Raw genomic sequence first — 26,445 nt, forward strand, 5'->3', positions numbered from 1 at the left:
TTGTTTAAAAAATGTCTGTAAATGGGGGGATCAGGCTCTTGTGCAGAACTATTCAAAAAATTGTAAACATACAAAGCTTTATTTAGTCTTCTTTGGGGTGTAGCCTGGGCTTCTCCCCCTTTCTGTTGATCTAAAATGAGTTTTAAAGTTTGATGTGTTCTTTCTATTATTTCTTGACTTGTGGGAGAGTAGGGAATGCCAAATATATGGTGAACATTCCAGTTATTTAAAAATGTGGCTAATTCTTGTGAAACTTATGAAGGACCATTATCAGTTTTAATTTCTTGAGGGATACCTAATGAGGAAAATACTTGTGAAAAATGCTTGCAAACATGCTTTGCTGTTTCTCCTGTGTGTACAGAAGCAAAAACTGCATTTGAAAATGTGTCAATAGAGACATGGATATTTTTTAATTTCCCAAAAGAAGGGTACTTAGTAACATCTGTTTGCCATTTTTGCAAGCTCTTCAACCCTTGTGAGTTGGTGGCTCCTGTAGAACAGAGAGGCTGGACAAGCTGGCAGTCGGGGCAGGCCTGTACGATAGCTTGTGCTTGCTCCAAGAAATGTGAAAATCTTGTTAGAGTGCTTGCGCATTTTGGTGAAAAAAGGCATGACTCAGTTTGGCTTGTTCAGCAATGTTAGGGAAAGTAGTTGCAGCAAGCACTGAAACAGGATTTTCAGTGTCTGCTGCAACTCCTTCATTCGATCCTGCTGATGCCAGTGCTTGTTCATTTCCTTCTGCTGTAAATCCTGGAAGACCTGAGTGAGCTCTAATGTGAGAAACAAAATAAGGATTAGTTCTGTGCAACAAAATTTGATAAAGACAGGTAAGCCAAATACACAATTTCTCATTGTTCACATCTTTTAAAACAGATCCTTCAATTCTCTTAACAATGTTAGCAACATATAGGTTAAAAGGTTCTGGAAAAAGCTGAAATGCTCTTACAACTGCTGCCAATTCAACAATTTGAGGAGAGCCTTCAACTTTCTGAAAATCTTGTTTCCAGGCATTAGTATTTTTATTTTGCCACGTAATTACTGAATTGTGTGTTTGTTCTGACCCATCAGTGAAACAAGTAATTGCATCTAAAGGTTCTTCACTGATCGGAGGTTTTTCTTTGTAGCATAATTTAGCTTTAATCAATTTGTGTACTGGATAATGAATAGAGCAAACGCCTGGAAAATCTCGCAAGGCATATAGCAGATCCTCTGATTTTTGCATTGCCCAATCAAAACAGGTTTTAATCATGGGTAAATAAATGATTGCAAATTCGCAACCTGCTATAGAAAGAAGCCTTGCTCTGCCTTTGATGGTAATTTGAGAAATTATTTCTATAAAATGTGAAGATTGTCTTTGGTGACCTGTGAGAAAGAAAAACCCATTCAATTATTAACAAAGGATCTTTTTGAGAAGGGTTCCACTGAAAAATGAGGCCATAAAGTCTTAATGTTTCTCCTAAAACTGCAAGGAAAAAAGGTTTCTTTGGAACATAACAATGTGCCTGTCTATTTTGCAGAGCATCAGTGATATTCTCTAAAGCTTTGTAAGCTCTAGGGTAAGAGATCTGGGGGATTTGATGTCATTGTCTCCTCTTAATGAGTCAAAAAGTGGAGAAGTTCATCAGCAGTGATTCCTAACACAGGCCTGGCCCAATTAATTTCTCCTAAAAGCTGTTGCAAGTCATGCAAAGTAAAAACACTGGTTTTGAGTTGCATCTTCTGAGGCCTAATGGATTGTTCTTTTAGCCTCCAGCCTAAATATTTCCAGGGAGCAGTCTCTTGTATTTCAGATTCAGAAATAACCAGTCCAGCTTTCTTTACTTCAGTCATAATGCTTTCACAAGTCTCTTCCATTTGTTTTTGTGTTGGTGCTGCAATGAGCAAGTCATCCATGTAATGAAGAGTAATTGATTGCAGGAATAGCTTTTGGACTGGAGACAAGGCATGGGCTACAAAATATTAACAAATAGTGGGGCGAGTTCTTCATGCCTTGAGGCAATATGAGCCAATGATACCTTTGAAGTGGTTCCTGTAGGTTTGTGCTTGGAACTGAGAAGGCAAAACAAGGAGCATCATCTGGGTGGAGTGGAATGCTGAAAAAACAGTCTCTGAGATCAAGAATAACAAGTGGCCAGTCTCTTGGGATCATGGAAAGGTTGGGCAGGCCCATGTTTTCAGTTACTGCATTTATCGTCTGAAGATCATGGAACAATCGCCAGGTGTCAGAAGTTTTCTTGTGGATGACAAACACAGGTGAGTTCCAAGGACTATCAGTGGGTTTAATATGGTCTTTTTGTAGTTCTTCAGCCACTACTTTTCTTGAGGACACAGCTTTTTATCTTTTAGGGCCACTGGTTGATCCATACAGGAGCATCAGTTTTCCAGGTCAGCTTCAGAGTGTTGAGTGCCTCAGTGGCCCCTTTTAGAAACCCACTTAAATTTTGGCTCCCCATTGAGAAAGCAAATCTCTTCCCCATACCATGATGGGTTTTTGCACTACATAGAGACAAATCAATGCTTTTTTCCTTTCTGGTCCTTTAACATTAATCACAGATTCACTTTGCAACCACAGAGCAGTTCCAGCAGCAGATGGAGGCCCAGTGGCTCATCTGGCATCTCCACACAATAAAGCACAGCAGATCATGGCAGGTAAAGCAGCTGGTTTGGAGCCTCTCAGTGTGTTTTCTTCCCAGCTCAACGTGGTTCACTGTCACTTGCGTTGGAGTGGGGCAGCTCTACTGCTGGCACAATGTCCCTGGTCTCTGACAAGGAGCTGCTCAGTTTGCCTTAAGGCAGCCCAAAGACTGCAACTGCAGCTTCTCCGAGCCAAGGAAAGGAAATGCTTTTTGCCTGGGCTGGAAACCAAACCAGCCCAGCAAAACCCACACCAGAGCCATGAAAAAGCCATGAAAAACCTGGGCAGGGAGCTTTTAAAAATGCTTATGGAAGAGCAAAACTCTTCATCCCCCTGGTCCCCCCACATACCAGGTGTTGCATTACAGGATATTAAAGACACAATACTCATTTTTGGGCACAGAGCAGAGGATCATGGAATACGCTGTCATAATAAATAGTTCTGAGACAATTTTTGCAACAGTGAAACAGCTTAATGTATGTACCTGCAGACAAGATCATCAAATCCCATTACATGAAGAAGCAAAACACTGAATTGTGGATATTGGCTCATGTACTGAGCTTTCCCTTCTTCCAATGTAAAGCTGCAAAGTGTTTCATCAGGGAAACACTCTTGAGGATGTGACTCCTAAAACATCTTTCCTGTGGAAACCTGTGATGATCACCGAGTTAAAATTTATGCTTGATTTCAAAATAGATAAGACACAGAGTTTGTTTATTCCTGTTTCCTATGTAACTTTCCAGTGTTGTTGTAATGCTTTCTAATCTGAATAGCTGTATGTTGTTCTGCTTGTGTAGCTTTTACTGTGATGAAGACTGTAGTGTTTTGTAGTTGGGTTTTTTAATTTTCTTCTTCCCCCTAAGGAAAACTTGGCACCTCTTATACTGTGACCTATTGTTCCTAGCTTTACCTTCTCCTCTGAGTGTGAAAAGCATCTTCTGTTTGCTATAGCTTCTCTTGGCATGTGTTAGCCTTAATGGAATTAGCGTGGCTTCAGTCTTGTTCAAATGTTTCTATACATCTACAGAAGATGTTTCTATAAAATTTGGCATTAAACAACTAAATTATCTATTAAAGGCCTCTGGAATTAAAGTTAAAAATATGCATTCATACTGTAAAAGTACAATGTTGATTGAAAGTACTGGTTATCAGACATGACTGTTAGTTGCTTCTGCCAGGAAGGGATTATTGAGCAACCTTATGTAATGTAAAAGATCACAAGCAATTTGGCCATTGCATTTGGATTCTTAGGAAGGGTTCACCGTATTCTTTTAGCTGTGAGAACTGGTCATCATATTTCCTGTTCATATTAGAAAAAAATCTAGTCTTTAGTCTGCAGAACAAAAAGCTTAAAAATTCAGTTCCGTGCTATTGCTCAATAGGATGCAGTCCTAAAATTAATGGTTCAAGTGATATTTACACAAGTGAAACCCCCACCCCAGTTACTGAAAACATCTCAGAAATTCTGAAGTCACAAAGCATTGCACAAGACTCTTGCTGAATATTTAAAGAGCATCCTACCAGTGCTAGAAGGACTTTTTCTTTTTTTTTCTCTTTTTTTCCTTTCTTTTTTTTTTTTTTTTTTTTTTTTAAATGGGCATGCTAAACAGAATCAAGTCATAGTAGTGTGTCCCAAAGTCAGCAAAATTTTAATGAGAAAAAGCATATGTAAAGCCCTTTTTAACAATTCATCTCAAGGAGTTATATGCATTGCATGTAGAAATATATTCTAGGTCAATTTTTGCTTCAGAGAGACTGATTTTTTTAAAAAATTTAAAGGATTTCATGTTTTATCTCCATCATTGGGGGAACATAGTGGGATATAAAGTGTCGATGCTGACTTGGTTTTGGTCATTATACTTTGCTGCAAATGAGATATTTGTCTGTAGTTCGCCAAATTAGCTGTCCTGCCTGCTATTTGAGATGTTTGCTGTGCACAATTCTGGTTAGTTGTCTACTCCTATACCTTTAGAAGCCAGAACTTAATACAGTGTTGTATGTACTCATCCTCTGCAGTGTGTTTTGTAGAAATACTGAGATTAATCAAAAAAAGTGTTGAGCAGATCCATTTGAGAGGGACTGAGGATGGCAGACAGGTTGAAACTGGATGATTTTTAAGGTTTTTTTCAACCCAAATATCACAGATATATATTAGATATATGTTCACCCAGATATATATTCACCCACATATCACAGATAGGATCTTGTGATGCACAAGAAATTTGGTTCCATCTTAAATTACTAGGACTAACTATAGAATGTGACACCTCCCCACTTTATCGATGTATTTACTTAGAACAATTTTAAATTATACTGTCAAGGTGTTCCTCCTAAGCATCTGGAAACATGCTCCAACAGTAAGGGAACTTGTCTGTCTTCACTGGCTCTGAATGAGCAAGGTCTCCAGTTTCATATGCACTTTATTGGAATTGTAACTAATACTAGTTGATAAAGTTTGAAAGTAAACTAAATCTGTTTTCAGGATTTCAAGGTAAGTAATGAGTGTATTTATAGGTTTATAAATGAGGTGACTTCATGGAAGTGTTTGTTCTTTCCAAATTGTTTGGCAATTCCAGCAAAAGTCACTTAAAGGTTGTAGGCGACTTCAGAGATCTTTATTGCAAATTGTGGGCCAGAATCGTTGGGTTCATTTGGAGAGTGGTGGGGTATTGTTTGTTTCTTCTGGTCTCCCAACTCTCTTGTGTTTCAGAACTGATTTTTCAGTTGATGTAAATCAGTCTTGGTACTATTGACTCCAGAGAAACACACTGGTTTGCACTGGGTACCAAGCTTTGTTTTGCAAATTTAATAATGGAGTTTCTCTAGGTGTTTGCACAGGCAAGCTGAATTCTTACCCCTAGAAATGCAAAGGGAAATCTGTTTGTTCAGCTTTCCACTGTGTGATACGAGGGGGGTGGGACAGCAGTGGTAAGGGGCTTCTACACCAATGGCCTATTCACATAGTCTTTTGAAACATGAAGCGCTAGACACATGTCCTCAGTATCTTGATGCATCCTAAAATAAGCAACAGCTGCAACAGCTATAGGCTCTCACCGCATTTACAAGCTGTCTTTGAGCTGCCAATGAGTTGCTGTGGAAACCATTGCTGTGCTGGACCAGGAGAAAGCTGTAAAATAGGCTTTTTTTGAGAGCCTGACTAGTTTAAACCACCATCCCCCATTTGCAGAAGTTCCCTCTGAATTGCCATGGAGACAAGAGGAGTACTGGTGTTTTGAGACTTGTAAAAGTGCAAGCTATAAATATTTATTTGGCTAGCAGCATATGTTTTCTGTGATGTCTTGGAATAAACTCCATGCTACATTGAACCTTTGCAAGTTGTGCATTCTGTGCATTCAAGCCCTTCCTCTCTTCTGTGTGAGTAGAAAAGAAGGAAGCTATATAAACATTGAAGGGAATTAAATACTACATTTTGATTATTAATTATAAAACATTAAATTACAGTTTTTCCTCAGCATTTCCCTCTCTCATGCAGTACTCTTTGAGTGTTGCAGACTACTGAAAGCACATAGGAGTCTGTTGAGTTTATCTAAAATTGTTCTACTTTTGTGTTCAGTTTTTCAGAAAGGCTGACCTAAATAATCTCTTGCTTTCTTGCCCTGTGCCACTTGATTTTTTTTTTTTTCCTTTTCACTTTCTCCTCTACAAGCACTTCAGGTTTTGTGTTTCCAGAGCCAACTGTCCTTGGGGCTCTGAAATGAAATGAATCATTAACATGACCTTAAATTCTTAGGACTCCTACTGATAACTTTAGATAATTGGCTCTGAAAACTTTAGTCTTTTGTTACTTTTACTTTCAAGATTTTTTATTTTTTTTAATTGAAAGTTAAGAATAAAGACACCATGACGGATGTGCTGGTTATTCTTAGGTTGGCATTATAACTAAAAATCTCCTGCTTGGTCTGATCTGTAGTTGTGGCATTTACCACAGGAACTTCTTGTCCCTGTGGGACTTAGTGTTCCTCAAATCATCCAACACCAGCTTTTATTACAAGTAGAAATCCTGCTCTTAGTCACTTTCTAGAAACACTTGTCTCCCCTGTTTAGATAACTCCTAGCTGAATGAAAATGCTGTTCTGCATTCTGTTTCTCAGACAGTTACTGAAGCTGCTTAAAACCTACTTTCTGTAAAGATGAGTGGGAAGGATTGTTTTTCAGGTTATGCTATATCTAAGCAAAATAATGTATTAATTAAAATTAATGTAATTTTTGTATTAGGCTCTGGAACTCTGGATATGTAATTAGTAAATTGACGCGTATTTCCTGTTCATGTTGCAGTTGTGTCCAGATTCTCATCTGCTTTTTTTAAGGGGGAGAAGGGAGGTAAAACAGTTCAACAAAGGCTTTGCCCAGTTGTCAAAGAGTGCAGTGGCTTGATAACATAAATTGCTGTTGTGAGAATTCACTGACTTTTTTGAGAAAATAATAAAGTAATGTCTCTAGAAGCATTTAAATATATTTAAAGTTTGTTCAAAACTTTAGAAAGCTGTGTGAACAGAGAAAGAGGAGAGGGACAGCTAGTTCTTCTTGCATATATAGACTTAAGGGTGCAGAACTTTTTTTTCCTGAGATAACCCTTTTTCCAGGCTATTTAAAATAGCATGTCCACTATAGATAAGTTAATAACTTCAACTCCTTTCATTTTGGAATGGGACTAATCATCTGAAAACACAAAAAATTAACTAGTGCATCATATTGCAGTACAGGAAAGCTATTTCAAACTGGGCAGTCATTTAAAATCTGTCACTTAAGCTTAACTTTTGGTTGGTTGTGGTTGGGGGTTTTGGTTGTTGCTTGGTGTGCTTTGGGGTTTTGGTTTCTTTTTCCTCTGAAACTAGTACTTGTACTAGTAACCTCCCTATAAACCTAGGAACCTCCCTATAAAGTATTTCAGGGTGGCACTTTGCTTTGTTGCAGTAAAAGACCTGGAGGCAGGAGACCTTAAAACTTGATGAGTTTGTCTTACTTGAGTATCTGTAGATATATTTGTTTAATAATTTGACTGCTTTTGTTATTGAGATCTTTTATTAAAAAAGGTGAAGAGTGTCTTCTGACTTCCCAGCAAAACATTTAATGTCTGTGTCATATACCTAATTGACCTACCATCTAGATGCTGACCTTGGTGTCAGTCTCAAATGTATACCCCTGCTCGGGAGAGCAACTGGAGTGGAGGATTAGACAAGACAGAAAGTTGGTTCCAAAAAGGCAAGTGTAAAAAAAAAATAAAAATGTAGAGGATGTTTTCCAGCGCCTCACCATCCTCACAGGGAAGAATTTCTTCCCAATATCTAATTTAATCCTGCCCTGTTCCACTTTAGAGACATTCTTCCTTGTCCTGTTGCTACATACCTGTGTAAAATGTCCCTATCCATAGGTCTTGTAGCCCCATTAGGTACTGAGAGTACCTAATAATAAGGCTTTTCCAGGCTGAATAATCACATTTCTCTCAGCCTTTCCATAGCAGACGTATTCCATCCCTCTGATCAACTTGGTGGCCTCCTCTGGACTGGCTCCAACAGGTCCATGTCCTTCTTATGCTGGGACCCCAAAACTGGGGGATGCCAAAGGGATGCAGCCCTGCAGGTGGGGTCTGAGCAGAGAGGGGCAGAGGGGCAGAATCCCCTCCCTGCCCTGCTGCCCACGGGGCTCTGGATGCAGCCCAGCACACGGGGGATTTCTGGAGGCAGTTCTGCAGGTGGGGTCTCACCAGAGCAAAGCAAAAGGCCACAATCCTCTCCCTCCCCTGTGCCCAGAGGGCTTTGGATGCAGCCCAGGACATGGTTGACCATACTGACAGGTCACTGACTTCACACAATAAAGCTGAATTTTTTCCAGTTATTTCAGGTTATGTTTTGATGCTTCAGTCACCAGTTTCAGAGATGGGTTAAGGGCTTTGGGTAGCTCAGGAGACTCCAGCAGAGGCTGTGAATACTCCCAGTCTCTCTCCAGCATGCCTGCTGAGGGTTGGCATTGATCAAGCAGAACTGATCTTTTGCTTCATGTTGCACCAGGGTCATGTCCAGGGAGGGTGCAGCCACCAGTGACCATTGTGGGAAATCAACCAGACTGGTCTCTGTTTAGTTAAACTCAGGAATCCGTTTATTGGGGCATCACCAACACAGGAATTAACCCAGCATGAACCAGAGACAGAGAACCCAGAACAGAGGCAGGGTGGTGGGTTTTATGGGGTAGAGTAAGGGTGGGGTTTAGGGTCTGAGTCTGATAGGGATACAGCAAGGGAGAAGTCTCAAGGGTACAAAACAATAGGGGTAGAATAGGAGGAGTTAATGCAGCAGAATATGACAAACAGCAACACAAGAAGGGTAGAACATTTTGGGCTGATACTTGATAAGGTATTTGGGGGTGGAGTAACTCTTCCTGGGTTTGTAGGGCACAACCCCCAAGGCAGAGGGGGGGAGTCCACTCTTCCCAGGACTTAAAGCCATACTTCTCACCTTAATCCTGCCTGTCTAAAATCAAGTACTTGCCTCTTTGGGCGAGGGTACTCCACACAGATCAAAGGGGAATCTCACCCTGAAAATTAAGCCTTCTGACCTTGTTTTTCATCATTGTAGCTACTTTCTCAGAAAAGTAACTATAAACATAGTTGTTTATCACATTCCTTCTAAGAAACGTCTTTTGATGGATGTTTTGCATGACCAGTGTGCTTGGCAAGGTGGTAACTTAATTATCCAGTCCCTGGTCATTGTCAAGAACCTATAAATAATGGAGTCAGGAAATAAAGAGACAGGTTTTTGTTCTAGCACTGAATGTAGTAGTGTGAATCATTTTGTGTCCTTTAGTGACAGGGGAAGGCTGCCTAACACGAACCCTGACAGGAGTGTGAGTGGGGAAGAGTGGTGGGTCTGAGCCCTGGGTGCCTGTCAGTTAACATGGTCCAGCTTGCTGATGCCACTCTAGGCAGGGTTGGTAGACTTCGGGTTGTAGCAGCCACATCTTGGACTACTAAGAAGAATGGGAGCTACTAGTTTGGGAGTTTTCTGATAATTCATAATTAATCCTGTCCAAAGGTTTAATTTAATTAAAGGCATCTTTTTCTTCCCCTTTCTCTTTTATGGACTATGTAGTCTGTGGGCTACTTCTGCTAGGAAGTATGGCAAAAAGGGAGCCAAAACAGGTATGCATGTGACAATGGCAAAACTCTGGGCATCATTTGAGTGCCTGTGGTAGACAGTTCCATTACTGAGAAGTTTGCATCATCACCTAATCGTGTTGCTGAGGCTTTACCCTGGAGTGATCACATCTGGAGGATGCTAACACCAAACAGATGTCTGGTTTCCTATTCTCTTTCAAGGACTTCAGTAAGAGAATTGGCTTTACTCTTGAGGTGTTGGACTTCCTAAATTTACAGTATCCTCAGAAACCTTTTGTTAAACTTTGCTTTAGACCACATGTTGTTTGGAACTTGGCAAAACAAATGCAAGACTGGTTTTTCTTTTGTACTTATATCTTTGTTTTGATTCTGCTCTCATGTAATTTCCTCCGGGCACACTGTTTCTTTTGATTTGATTTGACTAGTACTTTTTTCTTAATGATTTGTCCAGCTTCAGTTTACAGTAGTTTCAGTTTACAGCTGTGTTTATCGAACGGAAAGTGTGTTTTTTTGGAGTTTACTTCTAAACAAGTATAGTTACTGACATGTAAAAGCAGCTTTCCCCCCCCCCCCAGTCTTTAAAAAGCAGCCTGAATAAAAGGCTTACTGGTACAGTAATATGTCATCTATTCACTATTGCGCTTTATATGGTGAATTAAAATCCAAAGCTGAAGATCTGGATTCTGAATATTTGGCAGAGGCGTTTCTCGAAGGATGTCTAAGGGAAGAGATGCTCTAGCTTTAAGGACCTCTCCCATCTTTCTGCTTGGTCAGACTATATAATGGTTTTAATATAGTCAGCTGTCTCTGTACCACCTTACATTACTGTTTATAGCTTCTTGAAAAGGGTTGTTATAGATGATAAAATAATGTTGGCTTTTGCATTAATAGATTAGCTTTTTGCATCACAAATATTTTGATATAGTACAACTTTATATTTACTTTTAACTGCTTTGTATAATCTGTCAGTTTATGTATGCACTGTATAATTCACATTAATAGAAGTGTGATAAAAGTATCATAGGCTTTAGCAAAATGTTACAATAGAGGCTAAAATACTTCTGTGTAACTAACTCAGAGAATAGTGTAAAGCAATTACGCTATTTCTTACATCTGTGGACTGGCCTCTCCAAGTGATAACAGTGACAGAAAACAGAGCATAAGTATCTGGGAAGGATTTATCAACTCTATTGGCACTATCAGTGAATGTGAACCCACAGGATAAAACTACAGGAAGAAATAAAATACATGGACCTAATTTACAGAATGTCCTGCTGATAAGTCAGAAGTTAAAACCAAACAGTAAAAACATAAAAAACTCAAAGGAATATTTGAATAATGTATAGTGTAATGAATATGCATGTAACCCCAGCAATGTAACTGTATATATAGAACATGATTTTAAGCTACTTCAGTGCTCTTTGGCTATTTGCCAAGAGCACCCAGCACTGGATTGTTTGTCCTTTTATCCTTTATTAAACTTCTAAAAATTCTAAAGAGTGAACTCTGTTTTTCACAGGGTCATGTATATGTGTGGTTTGTGTATGTAAGGAGGAGGGCTGTGTTTATGCTGAACTTCTTTCTTTCCCTTTCTTCCCCTCTTTCTCATATTTTCTACTTAATTGTATTGCATAATAGAATCTTCATGTATTCTATAAATCCCTTGATATAAGGGTAAATATGGAAACGTTGTGCATTTGCAAGCTCCCAGTAAAAAGCAAAGTAATAGTAGTACTTTTATTTACAAAAAAGTAAAGTAATTCTGTAATGACTTCCATAGTGGAAAGTATATACCATGGTCCTGTCCCAGAAGACGTAAAATGTGTTTTCCTTTTGTGGCTTCATATTCTGTGAATATTTTCAGCATGACATGAGCATGACACCTCTATTAATGAGGAGAAGAGAAATTTCCACGCCCATGAAACAGTGAATGTAATACAGTGGTGAATTGCATGTACTTGAGCTGTTTTGTGTCCAGACAGAAGAGGTTGATGTGCCAAGAATTTAGAAATGGTTTTAGCCACACATTGGAGACCTAGAAAGGCTTCCTTATGAAATGTCGTCAAATGTTAGCTGCTGTGAGAAACAACACACACTTTTAAAATTTTAAAGGTTTATTAAACCTTAACAAAATACAAAATACAACCAAAGACTGAATAAGGAGAAAGAGCAGCGGTGGGAACATGGAACTAAACTGCCATGTCCTCGTCTACCAAATGGATGCTCTACCTTTTATATCCTTGGCCCCCTCCTGAAGTCTTGTCAGCCAACTCCTTAACCATCCATTGGTGGAGATCACTTTCTTACATCTTGATTTGAGGCCAGCTGCTGCCATGCCATGCCTCTTATTAACAGACCCTCCCCAAATGCCCCAACTATCAAGGCCATCCAGTGACAACAATATGAGGAGGAGGGGAAGGTGGACTATGGGGAGAACATACCACGATAACATAACTATACATCTGTAAAACTTCTCTTAACCTACACAGAATATTCATCCCTTGTGAGAGACAACCATCACATTACCCATCTATAACAACCGCTGTCAGAGTCTTAGAATGAAATGCTTCTCCCCATCATGAAGGAAGCTGTTATTTCAAGAGATAAATGTGATTTGTTAACTGTTGGCATCTAGAATATGGGGGAAGAGGGATATTGTTCTAGAAACATGGTTTGGGTAAAAGTCACAGACATTAAGTCTAAATAGGACCTAATATGTTAAAAAGAAAATTACTCACTGCCTTCAGGCTATTCTAGACCAAGCCTAAACAAAAACAAGGAGCTGAGCTGTGTGTGGACTTGCAAGAGTAATGATTGCTTTGGGAGGGACTGGAGAAATGGTCCTCCAATTTCAACAGGATGTGAGGGGGCTTATATAGAGGACTTTAAACATTTCTTTCTTTAAAGTTCTGTAGGAAAGTTTTATTTTTTGGAGGAGTGGAAAAAATTTCTAAGTGCTGTTTATAGTGCAAATGTTTATTTGCTATTTCAGTATTCCCAGAGTATGTAAATGTCATTGCTAGAATTCTTCATGTCTTATTTATTTCATATTATAAATTTCTGATTATAACTCTTTTTGGGTAACATAAGTTGATAAAATTGAAATATAATATAGACAGGATAGCTACAGATAATTTGGATCTTTCGGTAATGTGCACTCATAAAAATTCACTTTATAGTGTCAGTGTGAGGCTGTGTTCTTTTAAACACAAGAATTGTTGGACATGTATTTGGAAGAGGATGTGAGATAGCTAGAAAGCACTACAGAGAATACATGTTGGAGCAGGCTCCTGGCAGTAACTGTGACCTATAGAAAGCAGCCCATGCTGGAATAGGGGAGAGCGTGCAGAGGAAGGAACAGCAGAGAGAAGCTCAATCCCTACTGCAAACTACTGCATTTACTCTGTTTTAAGCAGGCAGTAAATTTAATTTTTTTTTACTAAATTTAGTCTATTATGCCTATGATGGTAACTGCTAACTAAACTCCTTGTCTTCCTCTTGACCCATGACCTTTTTAATCTTATTTTCTCCCTGGTCATGTTGAGGAGGAAGAGTGAGAGAGCAGCTGTGTGGGTGTCCAGCAGCCACCCAAGGTCAACCCACCACAATATACAGTGAATGAATAATTGAACTCTTGCTACAGTGCCAGGGTCTCAGATACCAATTCTGAGTGTTGCTCCATGACTCAGAGGCAGTGGTTGTAAATACTTGTAGAACGGTAATTTTTAAAGGATACTGAAAAAAACCCTAGAAAATTAAGGAGGAAAAAGGCCATAGGAACAGAATGAATGAAGAATTCCCTCTGTTGTGCCAGACTTAAACCATGTGGGATGATCTTTAATTGAGAAGAAAACTGTGACAGGCTGCTATGGTCTATGGGATCAGTGCTGTTTAATGTCTTCATTATTGATATAGACAAAGGGATTGAGTACAGCCTTGGCAGATTTGCAGATGACACCAAGATGAGTAGTGCTTTGCCACACTTGAAGGATGGGATTGTCATCCAGAAGGACCTGGACTGGCTCAAGAAGTGGCCCATGGGAATGTCATGAAGTTTAAAAAGACTGAGTTCAAGGTGCTGTACCTGGGTCAGACCTAGTACCAATCTAGGCTGGGGGATGAACAGATCCAAAGCAACCCTACTGATGCCTGGAGTAGGCTGACCTAGAACAGAGGCTAGGCAGAGTTAAGAATAAAGCAGGCATTTATTGAAAGGCCTTAAAGGATACACTTTGGGCAGTACAAGAGCCTGGCCAGGGTTACAACCAAGATGGACCCAAAAATGGTCACAAAATGGACAACTGGTCACGAGGTCTCACATTTTTATAGGTTTTGGTGCATCTGCTTACCAGGGTTAATTGTCCAATCACTACTTCAGGTTTTGAAGTCCCATCCTTCTTGTGTTCTCTCTTCAGTCGACCATTGTTTATTCTTTGGGCCTGAAACTTGTAACTAATATCCTTGGTATCAAGCTAGAAAAGGAATTGTTTTGTCCACCCACTCTGTGAAGAGAGCTCACTAACAATTAATACAAATTATCATTAGTATTAATTATTATGTATTAAGTATTAATATTGTTATTATCTATAATAATATGAAGCTTAAAACCACACACCTAGGCACCACAGAATATGAAAAATATAAAAGCTAAAACTTACGGCATCCCTACAAGAAGGACTTGGGGGTGCTGGTGGGTGAGAGGGTGGATATGCCCTGGCTGTGTGCACTGGGAGCCCAGGAATCCCCTGTGTACTGGGCTGCATCCAGAGCTCCATGGGCAGCAGGGAAGAGAGGTGATTCTGTCCCTCTGCCTGACTCTGGTGAGACCCCACCTGCAGGGCTGCATCCAGCTCTGGAGTCCCAGCACAGAAAGCACATTAATTTGTTGGAGCCTGTCCAGAGGGCCACTAAAATGATCATGGGGATCTGCTACGTGCTGGTCGTGGCACACAGAAATCCACAACTTGAGTCCTCTTGATCCTCAGACAAAACAGCCTGGTTTGTTTTTTTGGAACTTAATTATGTAGTCAGTTCAAAACTCCTGTGCTTAGATAGCTCATTGGCTGGGATCTCTCTTCACCCCAGATCTCTGGCCAGTGATGTGCTTGCAACTAAGCTTGAATGGGGATGGCTGAGGGTCCCCTGTAACTTATCCAGGGACTTGTTCTGGCATGAACTAGGCTAGCCAAATTGGATTTGTGTTATGGTCAGATTCACCTTGTCCAGTATGGACCAGCTGTACTGTGATAGGGATATGACACTTCTCCTGTGAAAATAGTCTGAGAAAATTGGGGTTGTTCACCCTGTGAAAGAGAAGGCTCTGGGAACACCTCACTGCAGCCTTTCAGTACTTAAAGGGGACTTACAAGATGTAGACAAACTTTTTAGTAGGGCCTGTTATGTGTTAACATTAACAAGGGTTAATGGCTTAAACTAAAAGAGGGTTGATTCAGACTACATAGAAGGAAGAAAGTTCTTACAGTGAGGATGGTGAAACATTACTGAAAGATATAGTGGATGCCCCATCCTTGGAAACATTCAAGGTCAGGCTGGATGGGGCTCTGAGCAACTTACTCATGTTGAAGATGTTCCTGCTCATTTGCAAGGAGCTTGAACTAGATGACCTTTAAAGATCCTTTCCAACACAAACCATTCTAAGTTTCTATGATGGTATCTTCACATAAAGAAAACAGCGTGTTAACTTTGAGCACTGAAAGCCCAAATAGACTCACTCAAGGCAGAAGTGAGGCACTAACTTCAACAGAAGTAATCAACTGTTAAAAGAAAGCCATAAGAATCAAGAGATTGTTAATTTGTTTGTGTCTTCAGGTGAAGACTAGATATTCATCTGGTGGGGTGTGTGCAGCTCTTTTTCCCATTAAAAAGGGGAAAGGGAAATTATTTAGGGATGGACAAAGGAGGTCTGTGTGCTTAAGAAAGTCTAATCTTGTTATTTTATTAGTTTCTATCAGTCAAAAGAAAATTGTTCTTATCCAAGTCAAGTTTCTAAACGTTGATGGAAACATGTTCTCAGTTCTTGTCCATACCCTCTACACCAGTTGTTCAGTTGGCTGATGCAGACGGAGGAAATGGACTGCATTAGAAGTGTCTGTGCTGTCTTCAAAACTAAATCAAGGGAACTTGAGATGCTTTTGGGGAAAAAAAAGTAGACCCGTGTTAAGAACTGTGTTCAGCTGTTGTTAAGCACTTGCTAGCCTAACATGGACTAATTGTAATACTTGTGACCAGCTCCTGGTAGCTGGGTGGGAGTAGGTCTAGTGGTTATTTCACTTGTTCTGTCTGAAATTCCAGAGTTCCCAATACATGAGTGTAAGGAACCAATTTAATTTTGAGTTCTGTCTCAATATTGTTTGAAATTACCAGAGGTGTGGGGAGAGAGGCTGAAGAAGTGCTACTTGCAGGAGGCAGCGAGGAGAAGATGGAAAGCCCCATACCTCAGGAGACTTTGCCTGGCAGCCATCTCACATGTCACATATCATAGGCAGTCAGTAGGAAACCAGACAGGATACTGACCTCCAAAGAGCTTCTCCAGACAGATGGTGAAAGGGTAATGAGCTGCAGTGGAATGTTGGACTGGGCCGATGATCTCCTGTCAACATTGCAGAACTTGGGAGGAGCCAGGAGTTATAAAAGTAACTGTGTCACAAGCTTCAGAGCTTTTTGTTATTTTGCCCTGACTGGGTGGTTCTAGGTGCCCCCATTTTTGCCTTCACTGGCCCTTGCTTGCCCTTGCTCACTTGCTTTCCCTCTCCCTGGCTGGACACTTGCTGACCACTTCCTGTGTCCTGCTGTTGGGGGTTAGGTGTGTCCTTCTTTTAGTTCTGGCTCACCTGTGGAATTTTTACCCATTAATTTCGGGGGGAAGAACCTGACCGCAGGTACTTGGTGGGTGCTTGAGAAACACAAAGAGTTCGGCCAGGCCCAGGGGAGAAGGGGTGCAGGAAAAGGGGAGGCTGGGGACAGTTTGGCAGCTTCTTCAGCTTCAGAGGATGACACTTTTTGCTGGAGCTGTTGCTGCGGGGAGAAGGGAATTTCGCCATCACCCAGACAGAGCTGTTGCTTCTTCTCCTTCTTCCCTCTTTGTTGGTGGCCTCACACCCCCTGTCCTGCCGGGACGTGTGGCAATGCCAGCCACCACCGTGGAGCTGCTGATCCACCTCCAGCATCCCCCAGCCCAGGATCTCAGCTCATCCCTGCTGTTCCAGCTGAGTGTTCCTCAGAGCCCTGCAGGAGCACCGGCACTGACTGCCCCAGGGGTTTGTGAAGCAAAGCCTCTCCTCCATCCCTTCCCGTCTCGGCCCAGAAGGCTGTCACGGGGTCCCTGCTGCTGTTTTGTTGGTAATGCTGTAGTTATTGTTGTTTGTGTGCCTGGTTATACACACTGGTAAAGAACTGTAATTCCTGTCCCCAGATCTCTGCCTGAGAGCCCCTTGATTTCAAAATTATAATAATTTGGAGGGAGGGTGTCTACATTTTCATTCCAAGGGAGGCTCCTGCCCTCCCTAGCAGGCACCTGTCTTCCAAACCGAGACACCTGCCCTACCACTTCATCTCCCTCATATGCTCCAGCTGTTGCCTGTCCTGTCTACCTGCACTTCTGCTTGATGCCCTATCTGCTTCGTCCCTGCCTGCCTTGTTCTTGCTCCCAGCTCTTTGTTGCTGATCTAGCCTGTCACCATGATCCCCATCATGACCCTGTCCAGGGTTCCGCGCCTTCTGCCCTAGCACCCACTCACCTGGTGTCTGGTCACCCATTGATGCAGGAGCTGTGCCTCTGCTCCAAGAGCTGCAAAGGCTCCCCCCAGCAGGGCATGGGCACATGCCACCTGCCAGCTGGATGTTGACAGCACACTGAAATTCTCGAAACTCCCATTTTTTCTCTCTGTTGTCCCCCTCTCTCCTTCTCTGCCCATTCTTTTTCCTTCTCTTTGTTCCTTTTCTGTCTTTTCTGTTCTTTCTTAGCAGAGCAACACTTCCCATAAATGGTTCTCAGATACAATACTTGCCTTGTTTCACTTAATTCCACCCTTGGTCATCTGTTTTAAAAGAACCCCCTGAAGTTCCACCTTAGTGGAATGCAGCGATGAGATATCCAGGAGTGTATGGGGAGTTTTTTTTCTCTTTTTGAATTAAAACTAGATAAATCTTGATTATCTTCCTTCCCATTTCAACAAGAACAGGAGATAATTGTCAATTACTGTACATATATTTTACCCTGTAGAATCTGTAAGTGGTATTCTTCCACAAACTTGTATGCCTGAAATAAGAATGTAATGGAAAATACACTTATGGATTAATATATATCTTCCCAGTTATAAACAGACTGAGACATTACCCCAATATAAAATGTTTAGTGTTTATATAGAACTTCTTACATGTAAATATAATTATGTTATTGTAAAAAAATAAACATTACTTATTTTTACATATGCCAGAGCCTGGAGAAAAGAGATGAACTGTTCAAGGACAGCCCTGGTCTAGCTTTCAGTTTGTACTCTTTCTCATAGGCAGTGTCTAACTTGTACAGTGTGAGGAGCTCTCAAAAATATTGCTTGTAGCTGCTGAAGCACATATGAAATCAAAAATGTTTATTGCTGAATTGTCTTTTTTTGCTGTCCCCTTGCAGATCCTGATGTGTCTGGAATCTCCATTGAAACAGATAACAAAAATGTAAAAGCAGAGGAATTTAAGGGTACAGTATGGGCATTGTTGCGATAATTTTTAATATATACATAATATATGCAAACTGTATACAGAACCTGTGCAGCTATTGAGGTTGTCTTCCTCTTTCCCAAGGGGTCTTGTGCCTACTCTCTCCACTGATTCTGTGTTATCTTGGTCTTGTCCCTATTTTCTCTTACTCAAGGTGGGGTTGAACTAGGTGCTCCCCAGAGATCCTTTTCAACCTCACCTGTTCTATGGTTCTATGACTTGTTTGTCAGTCCTGTAACTTCTGCCTGGTTTCCTTACACACAATATTATGGGAGCCAATGGAAAGGAGAAACATTAAATATCTTACAAGACAGAAAAGTGAGGGACTAGAGAGAACAGGTATAAGTTAGCTAATTATAAGTAACAATAATTTAATGGCTATTTTTACTTGTCAGTAGCTATAGTGGCTATTTACATAGTTATATATGTATGTGTCATATATAAAATGGCAAATTACTTTCAATACTGGGGTGGGGAACTTACAGAGGCAAAGAGGAAAACCTGTTTGCTGGGTGGATGAGAGAGGGGTATACTGTAGTCTGAGGTTTATGGGTTATGTGGGTTTATTTTTTGAATTTGGTTGGAGTGGAGAGAGGTGGGAATTTGGAATAAAGAAACCCTGTTCTCTGAGCTTTAAATCTCATTCATCTTCTTGAGGTAATTAATAATTTAGAGGTCTCTGTGTCATCTGGACTTCTGTTAATTATTCTTCTCTTGACAGAATACATTTAGAGCTCAAGGCAGGCAAAAGCAGAGAGAAATGCTTCAGGTAATATTAAAGCTTGATTAGGTTCTGTCTTTTTATATGGTATATGGCTTGCATTTTGTTCTTTTGTTATTTATACATTGAATTAAATCAGTTTAGCACAGCCCAGATGCCAAGCCAAGTTCTCCATGTGTAGCAGCACTAAAGGATGGTAGGGCTGATAGACAGTTGTTCCACTGAGTGCAGCTGGTCTGAAATGCATTTTCCTTTTCTCTTCTAATTCCTGTTACTGTAGAGGAAGATGGTCAGGCACTGGGACAGGGTCCCCAGGGAAGTGGTCATGGCACCAAGCCTGACAGAACCCAAGGAGCATCTAGGTGACACTCCCAGTCATGGTTTAATTTTAGGTAGTTCTGCAAGGAGCAAGGAGCTACGCTCACTGATCCTTAGGGTTCCTTTCATCTTGATATATTCTGTAATTCTATCACCAATGATAGCCTCCAGACCAGATGTAAATCCAAATTAAATATTGTGCAGATCTCTCCAAGATTCCAGAGGGCTTTTGCAGGTCTAGCAGTACCAGTGCTGATGCACAGTATCCTGTGAGTCTACTTTAATGCAAGTCAAGTGCACCAGCTCTGGAAAATACCTCTCTCTGACTTCATTCCTTCCATCCATTCATTTTCTCTGAATAAGACTAGTGGGTGGGCATCAATGCTAGGGTTTTTTTCTGAAATAAAAACACGTGGCATGCAAGAAAGGGGCAGCTCATTCAAGAGAGGTGACTGAGAATGCTTCAGCTGAGATGTCTCTGTGTCAGCTAATAGAGACCAGTTCATTTGACGAGCCAGTTGTCACAAGGCCAGTAGCAAAAGCAAGCTGAGCTTGAATTATGGTTTTTCTTTGTCAGAAGGACACAAAAACAAAATGGGAAGGAAACTAGCAAATCTTAAGATTCAGGAAGCCTCCACCCATCCACTTAATCTGAAGTCAGGAACCTCAGACTTCCTGAGTGCACAATATGTTTTTCAAAACGGCCAGTGCATGTGTAACATGTTTCTGGCAAGGAATGCCCTCCTGTCTCAATTTTTCTTTCAAGTCTGGATATTTTTTTTCCCCTGTGAGATATCATCAAGACGACCTCTCTGGGTTTTTGTTTCTTTTCAGAGCAGACCTAGGAAATCAGACTCTGAAGGGCAAGTGAGAAGATCTATCAGTAGCTCTTAATTGCGTTTCAGCCTCATTTGCTGAGAGTGGAAAGGAGGATGGTGTTTGATTATGTTTGAGCAGTGCATATTTGCATCATGAGAGTTAGATAAGCCATGTCAAAACTATAAAGGCTTTTGCTCTGGATATGTGGCCTGTATTGGAAAATTAGTAGCCTACAGGTAGCAAGGTCTGTATTGCATTTTTTTCTTTAACTGTCTTATTGGAATATTTTCAATCTCCATGAAGTTATACATTTAAACAGAAAAACTACTGATACTGAATTCAGAATGGTAATTCAGAAAATATGTTCATAACAGGGTCAGAGTCCCTTTTTTAGGGGTGATCTGCTCAAAAATGTTTAAGCTAAAATGAGGGTAGTAATAAAGAATGTAATTGATGAACTAGATATTCCCATGTTGGATGGGGAAAGTAATAAACCCTATCCAGCATGGAAATATCTAGTCCCCAGAATCTGAAGTTTGACCCAAAGGCCACTGAAGTATAGGAATATACTATATAATTATATACTATTAAATATAAAATAATATTAAATATAAATAATATACTATAATAATAGTATTATTATATTATGTTATTATTATAATGTAATAATATAATAATACAATAATATAAGAATATAATATAAAATATAAGTATACTTGTTTCTTTTTCTCCACTGTGTTTGTGTAAATCTGGAGAAGTATCACTTTGAGAAACAGATCTGGCCATTGCTGACTGTAAAGTTCTCTTGAAGGGGGAACATGAATTTTAATGGATCCTGAATGTGTACCAATGCAATACTAAAATCTCTAATTTTCCCTTTTGTCTTCATTCTTTTTCTTCCCTTTAGAGGCTATTCTTAGTTGCAAACACAAATTTTCAAAAGGGATGAGTTTAAGAATAGAGTGGAAGAAAATCCAATCTCAAGGAGTTTCATTTGTCTACTACAATAGTGAATTTACAGGTACAGTACTACAAACAGATGGTTTAACATGTCGTTCTCTAGCATAGCTATTTACTCTTTCTTGGGGAACATCATCAAGAATAAGACTGAACAAGGAGGCTCTTGAGTGTTCATATAGAAGAGCTGTCCTTTTGAGAAAAATAATTCTTTGGGGGAAAAAAAGGCATTTCTTTATAAAATCATCAATTATTAGTTAACTTTTAATGCAGTTAAATATAGTAAAATTCAAGACTAAGAAAAATGGCATGGCAGATTCCTTGGGATTCTTCAACAATGAAATTATATGAGGATGCAAACTCCCCTAAACTGCTGCAGGCTCTGCACTCCTATCCTAAAAAGAGGTTTCTAGAGCCTCCTGTAAAGCAGGAGGCTTAGATATGAATAATGCAGCATTTTTTATATACATAAAATATAAACTCAGCTGTATATTTAAAATTACTTGTATTCTTTTCAGAAGTAGAATTTTTCTTTTCATGTTCTGAAAAGTACTTACCTCAGCTTTGTGTGTTGGAGAATGTACAGGTCTCTGTTACATTGTACACAATAAGTGAATGTTGAAAATAAAATAAAAGCGAAGAAATTTCGTTAGTTTGTAGAACTTGCAGATGAGTTGACCTTGATGGTGAACTTGGGGTTTTTATGCATATATTTATTTTAGAGAAACACTGGAACTCATGGTTCTATGTGTGCATATAACTTGAATTTCATAATAAGCTGTAGAATTAAAAAAACTTCTTCATTGTAAGAAGTCTGATGGCAATATCTTTGCTAAATCCATCAAGTTTTTCTTGCCAAGTTAAAATGTCAAATACTCTGCTGTGGTCTCACAACTTTTTCTTTAAGGTAATTAAGTTAGTGATTGCCTTGTCTCTAGTGGAAAGAGATGTCTTTCAGTCACTAGTGCTATACATATTTTATTGAAACACCTGCAGAAAAATGCATTCCATCTTCCACCTGTGTAATGTATGGCAGATGGAGTTTTTTTGCATTGAGGGTGGTTTTTTTTGACTAAATGGAAGGTTCATAGTGTCTTGAGAAAGGGATTATATATTGCTCTTTGCTGATAGGTGACTAACACTGTTAACAAATAGTTTCATGTACAATGTGACATAAAATATCAAGAAATATTACAGGATTTCAGAATAAGCCAGTGAGCCATAGATGTTTGCTTCGGACAGAAAGAGGGGAAATTTAGGTTAGATATTCAGAGGAAATATATAAAGGAAATTCTTCCCTGTGAGGGTAATGAGGCACTGGCACAGGTTGCCCAGACAAACTGTGGCTGCCCCATCCCTTGAAGTGTTCAAGACCAGGATGGGGCTTGGAACAACCTGGTCTAGCAGAAGGTGTCTTTGCCCATGGCAGTGGGGGTGGAACAAGATGATCTTTAAGGTCTCTTCCAGTCCAAACTGTTCTGTGATTCTATGATTCTATAAGCAAAGAGCAGAAACCTGTCTGTCTGTTCTCCCTAAAGGTGACCTTCGAGGCCGAGCAGAGATGCTGAATACAGGAATCCGAATTAGGAATGTGACTAGAAGGGATTCTGGGACCTACCGCTGTGAAATCAGTGCCAAGAGCGAAGAGGGGCAACGCCTGGGAGAGGCTACTATTACTCTCACAGTATTGGGTACAAACTTTATTACTTAGGCTTTTTAAAGGAACTGGATGATGCAGTGTTGGGATGTTGAAGGTAGGGTTGTCATAGTCTGTGGCTTCTGGGTTTTTGGGTCTTCTTTGAGCTAGGTTTATAAACACACCTGCACATGAACATTCTGCAACATCACAAAACAGCTTAGCAAAGGTCACACTTGCATTAGAAAGGAACATAACTTGGGGTTTTATTATATCAAAGTAAGTTTCAGTTCTCAAAACTGAAATTGCTCAGTGACTGAGAATCTGGATAAGATGATCATGGTGTTTGGCACTAGAAAGTCAGCATCTGTCAACACTTATTAAATATTCATAAGCAGAAGTTCGTTCTAATATGCTACAGTCTCCTCCTGGTTTTGGAAGGAGAGAGTTTCTGTGCAATGACAGCCAGAGATCTGGCAATCAGTGGACTTTATTTACAGGAGAGATGGTGGTGCCTGCTGGGGAGCAGTTGTTCTTTATGGGTCTTTGTTTTCTTTCCCAGTTAGGGAATGGATGGAAAAGTGAATACTGAGCACATTGTTCTCACACTGGGTTTGGTATTTGTCCCACTGGATGAGTGGTAGAGGCCAATAGTTTTCCTTTTTTACCTGTGCAGGGACAAAAGAAAATACTTGTATTTGAAGAGTCTTTATTTGTCCTATTAAAAATAATAATAATTTGTCTTTAAAAATTATATGTAAAGTCTCTAAGTTCTTCATAAAGGATGATAAATGCATGAACTTCTGATTAGCGCCAACAATGAGGTAACTCCACTTACTCTTTCTTTCTTCTACTTTCTCAATAGCTTTCCTGTTTTAAATGTGGCTTCTTATTTTAAAGTTGAAATCTTGGAGGCCAAGGGAGAAAGAGCGGGATGGGGCATGTTGTGTTGCTTACAAACCTTTTTGAAAGTTAATGTGAATTACTATTACTATTGATTTTCTTTATTTCTGCTTTTTATTTTTAAATCAACCAAGAAAAAACTATCAATACTAATTAAGGTGTCAGTTGTTTTTTTAATGTTCCATGGATGCCTCTTCACCATTATTTTTCTTCTATATAATGTTAAGTACCGAAAAATAAAAAAGTTTCTCTTCTGTTCACATATTAAAAATCAAAAAAGAGACATTCATCTCCATAGGAGAAGGAACAAACAGTTCTCCTGCATCTGTGTGAGGGAATGTTCATTTTTAATTTAAACTGAAATGCAGTAACCAATTGGTTTTGGTCCTCAGACTGGGGTTTACAAAGTGCCTGTGATGACTGCCAGTGTCTCAGTTAATCTTTCTGACAATCACTTCTCAAAAATTTACTCCTTTTTTATACAAAAACTCTTTTTGGTCTTCCTCACTTCCTCACTAGTTTTAAAATCCTAGAGCAGGGAAGGGGGCAATTGCTGAACTACAGATTCTGAGTTATTCCATCTCTGTCTGTGAACAAGAGGCTCCATACAAGAAATTAAGTGAAACAAACTCTCTGGGGTTGGATGAAAGTACACAGATTTGAGACAGGATGACAGAGCATATGGTGGGGGGAGGCTGGCAGTAAGCACCTCTTCCATTTTTAGCAACTCATAAATTTTACTGTGCTCTCAGTAGCAGGATTGTACCTTCTAGCCTTTCTCCTGCACCTCATTTCATTGATGTGGTAGTTATCAAACGTGCACAAGTACTCACCTCCTCACAATTACTGCCAGACTGTTGTTGATCCCATTACTAAAGTTCTTAGAAATGCCTCTGCCTGAATTAAGCTGCAAACGAGACATATGCCAATGACAATAGTATGGGGTTTATTTAATATTAAATAGGAGAGAGAGAGAGAGAGAGAGAGAGGGAAATAGAGAAATAGAGAGAGAGAAAAGAGAAATAGGAAATAGATGGGGGGGACAGAAAGAGATTAACAGGGGGACAGAATAAGGAAAATACCACCACTGTGTGGATTCAAATGATGTTTCATTGATCCTCTCCAGCTGGTCTTCTTGGTGGTGAAGGTCCCTCGCAAAAGCATAGAATCTGATTGGTAATATACACTCAGGCTAGGTAGGAAAATCCAGGCACCTCCCTTGGGGGAAGGGGGAGTTTTCCATTGTCTCTTAGAACAGACTCTGGGTGTTTTGCAGCACATGCAGTTCTCTGGTGCAAAGTTTCAGCAATGACTCTGGGGAGCATTTGGGTGGTTCTTTGATGCATTAAGGCATCCCCTCAGCTGCCTCTCACACGAATGTCTCATGGATGTGGCCTTCCCAAGGCTGGGGATTCTACAGCCAGTTTGTGTAAGGGAGGATGGATGCACTGCCCCTGAGCAGAAGTTAAAACACACTGAACCTTCATCCCCACGCCTTGGATGGGAGGAAAATCTGTGCAAAACTGCTCACAGCAAACATGTCTGTGGGCTACAGCCTCCCCCACCCCAAAGCAAGCCAGAGATGACTCTTAGCACAGCTTCTGGGTTTGGCTCGCATTATTTTCCTTGTTTACTTGTTTGTTTCAGGTGATTGAAGAATGGGTTTTCCCTTTATCTAATCTCAGCAATTTGACTTTCAGTCCAAAGTCTCAGTCAGGTATCTTCAGGGAGGCTTCTTTGGTTGTAGCTTCTTTATATAGTTACTGTTATAAAAGGCAAAACTTTATATCAATATTTGGGGCATGAACTATTTCAGTCTCTGACACATGTGGACAGTGTAAGTACATGTGTAACAAGTGCAATTTCACTGTCCAGTTGCTCCGACTACTCCAGTGTGTGAGGTACCCAGCTCCGCAATGACAGGAACGGTCGTGCAGATGACCTGTAAGGAAACCGAGGGCTCCCCTCCATCTGAGTACCAGTGGTACAAGAATGGTGTTGCCTTGCTGGAGAAGACAGGAACAGGCAGTGCTAGAGAAGCAAACATAACTTACACCATGAATAAAAAGTCTGGCACTCTGGTAAGTGTAATTACCAACTCTGTCATAGACAGCTATCAAGGAGACCAAATTTACTGTTCAGTACAATGATGCACAGGGGTCTAAATCCAAAAGCTCACAAGGTCTTTTTTGGAGGACAGTGTCATGCTGAAATATGTGCTGAGAAATGTAGAAGGTAGTTTCTGCCTCAAACCAGTGACAAGCCATAGACATTGAGTGATACACACAAATTGGGTGAGGTGCCAGGCTGCAGTAGTGGTAACTGAGAATCTAGAAATACGTGACAAATTTTATATTGTCAGCTGGTAAACTAGGGCCAGGTGAGAATGAGGTTCAGTATGGCAGCAGAACTATATTTGACAGAACCTTAAAATGTGGACTAGTAGCTTCATACACTTCAGGGGGAGTGCAGCACTCAGGGCAGTACAGATTCTCTGCAATCCAGTGCCATTTACAAGTTCCCATCCAGGATCTGTGAAGTCAGTGGGAATGAGTTGGGACTGTAATTAAGTTTAGTTCTTCATTTTAGTT

The 26,445-nt window shown here is 40.2% G+C and overlaps 1 protein-coding gene across 4 annotated transcripts in view; it reads left to right on the top strand.

The window, feature by feature from the left end:
- Positions 1 to 26,445, top strand: part of JAM2 (junctional adhesion molecule 2) — a 46,399-nt gene that overhangs the window by 10,013 nt on the left and 9,941 nt on the right. For 2 of the 4 annotated variants that reach the window (XM_086883402.1, XM_086883401.1), the window contains exons 2-6: positions 18,415 to 18,480; positions 19,222 to 19,269; positions 21,266 to 21,379; positions 22,854 to 23,006; positions 25,730 to 25,935. In XM_086883402.1, the coding sequence (XP_086739528.1) occupies positions 21,304 to 21,379; positions 22,854 to 23,006; positions 25,730 to 25,935 (435 nt within the window). In that variant the 5' untranslated portion in view covers positions 18,415 to 18,480; positions 19,222 to 19,269; positions 21,266 to 21,303. The remainder of the gene's footprint in view (positions 1 to 18,414; positions 18,481 to 19,221; positions 19,270 to 21,265; positions 21,380 to 22,853; positions 23,007 to 25,729; positions 25,936 to 26,445) is intronic. The other 2 variants (XM_086883400.1, XM_023943825.2) reach the window with 1 other exon arrangement.

This window comes from Cyanistes caeruleus, chromosome 3 (assembly GCF_971803275.1).
Source record: "Cyanistes caeruleus chromosome 3, bCyaCae1.hap1.1, whole genome shotgun sequence".
Taxonomy (NCBI): Eukaryota; Metazoa; Chordata; class Aves; order Passeriformes; family Paridae; genus Cyanistes; species Cyanistes caeruleus.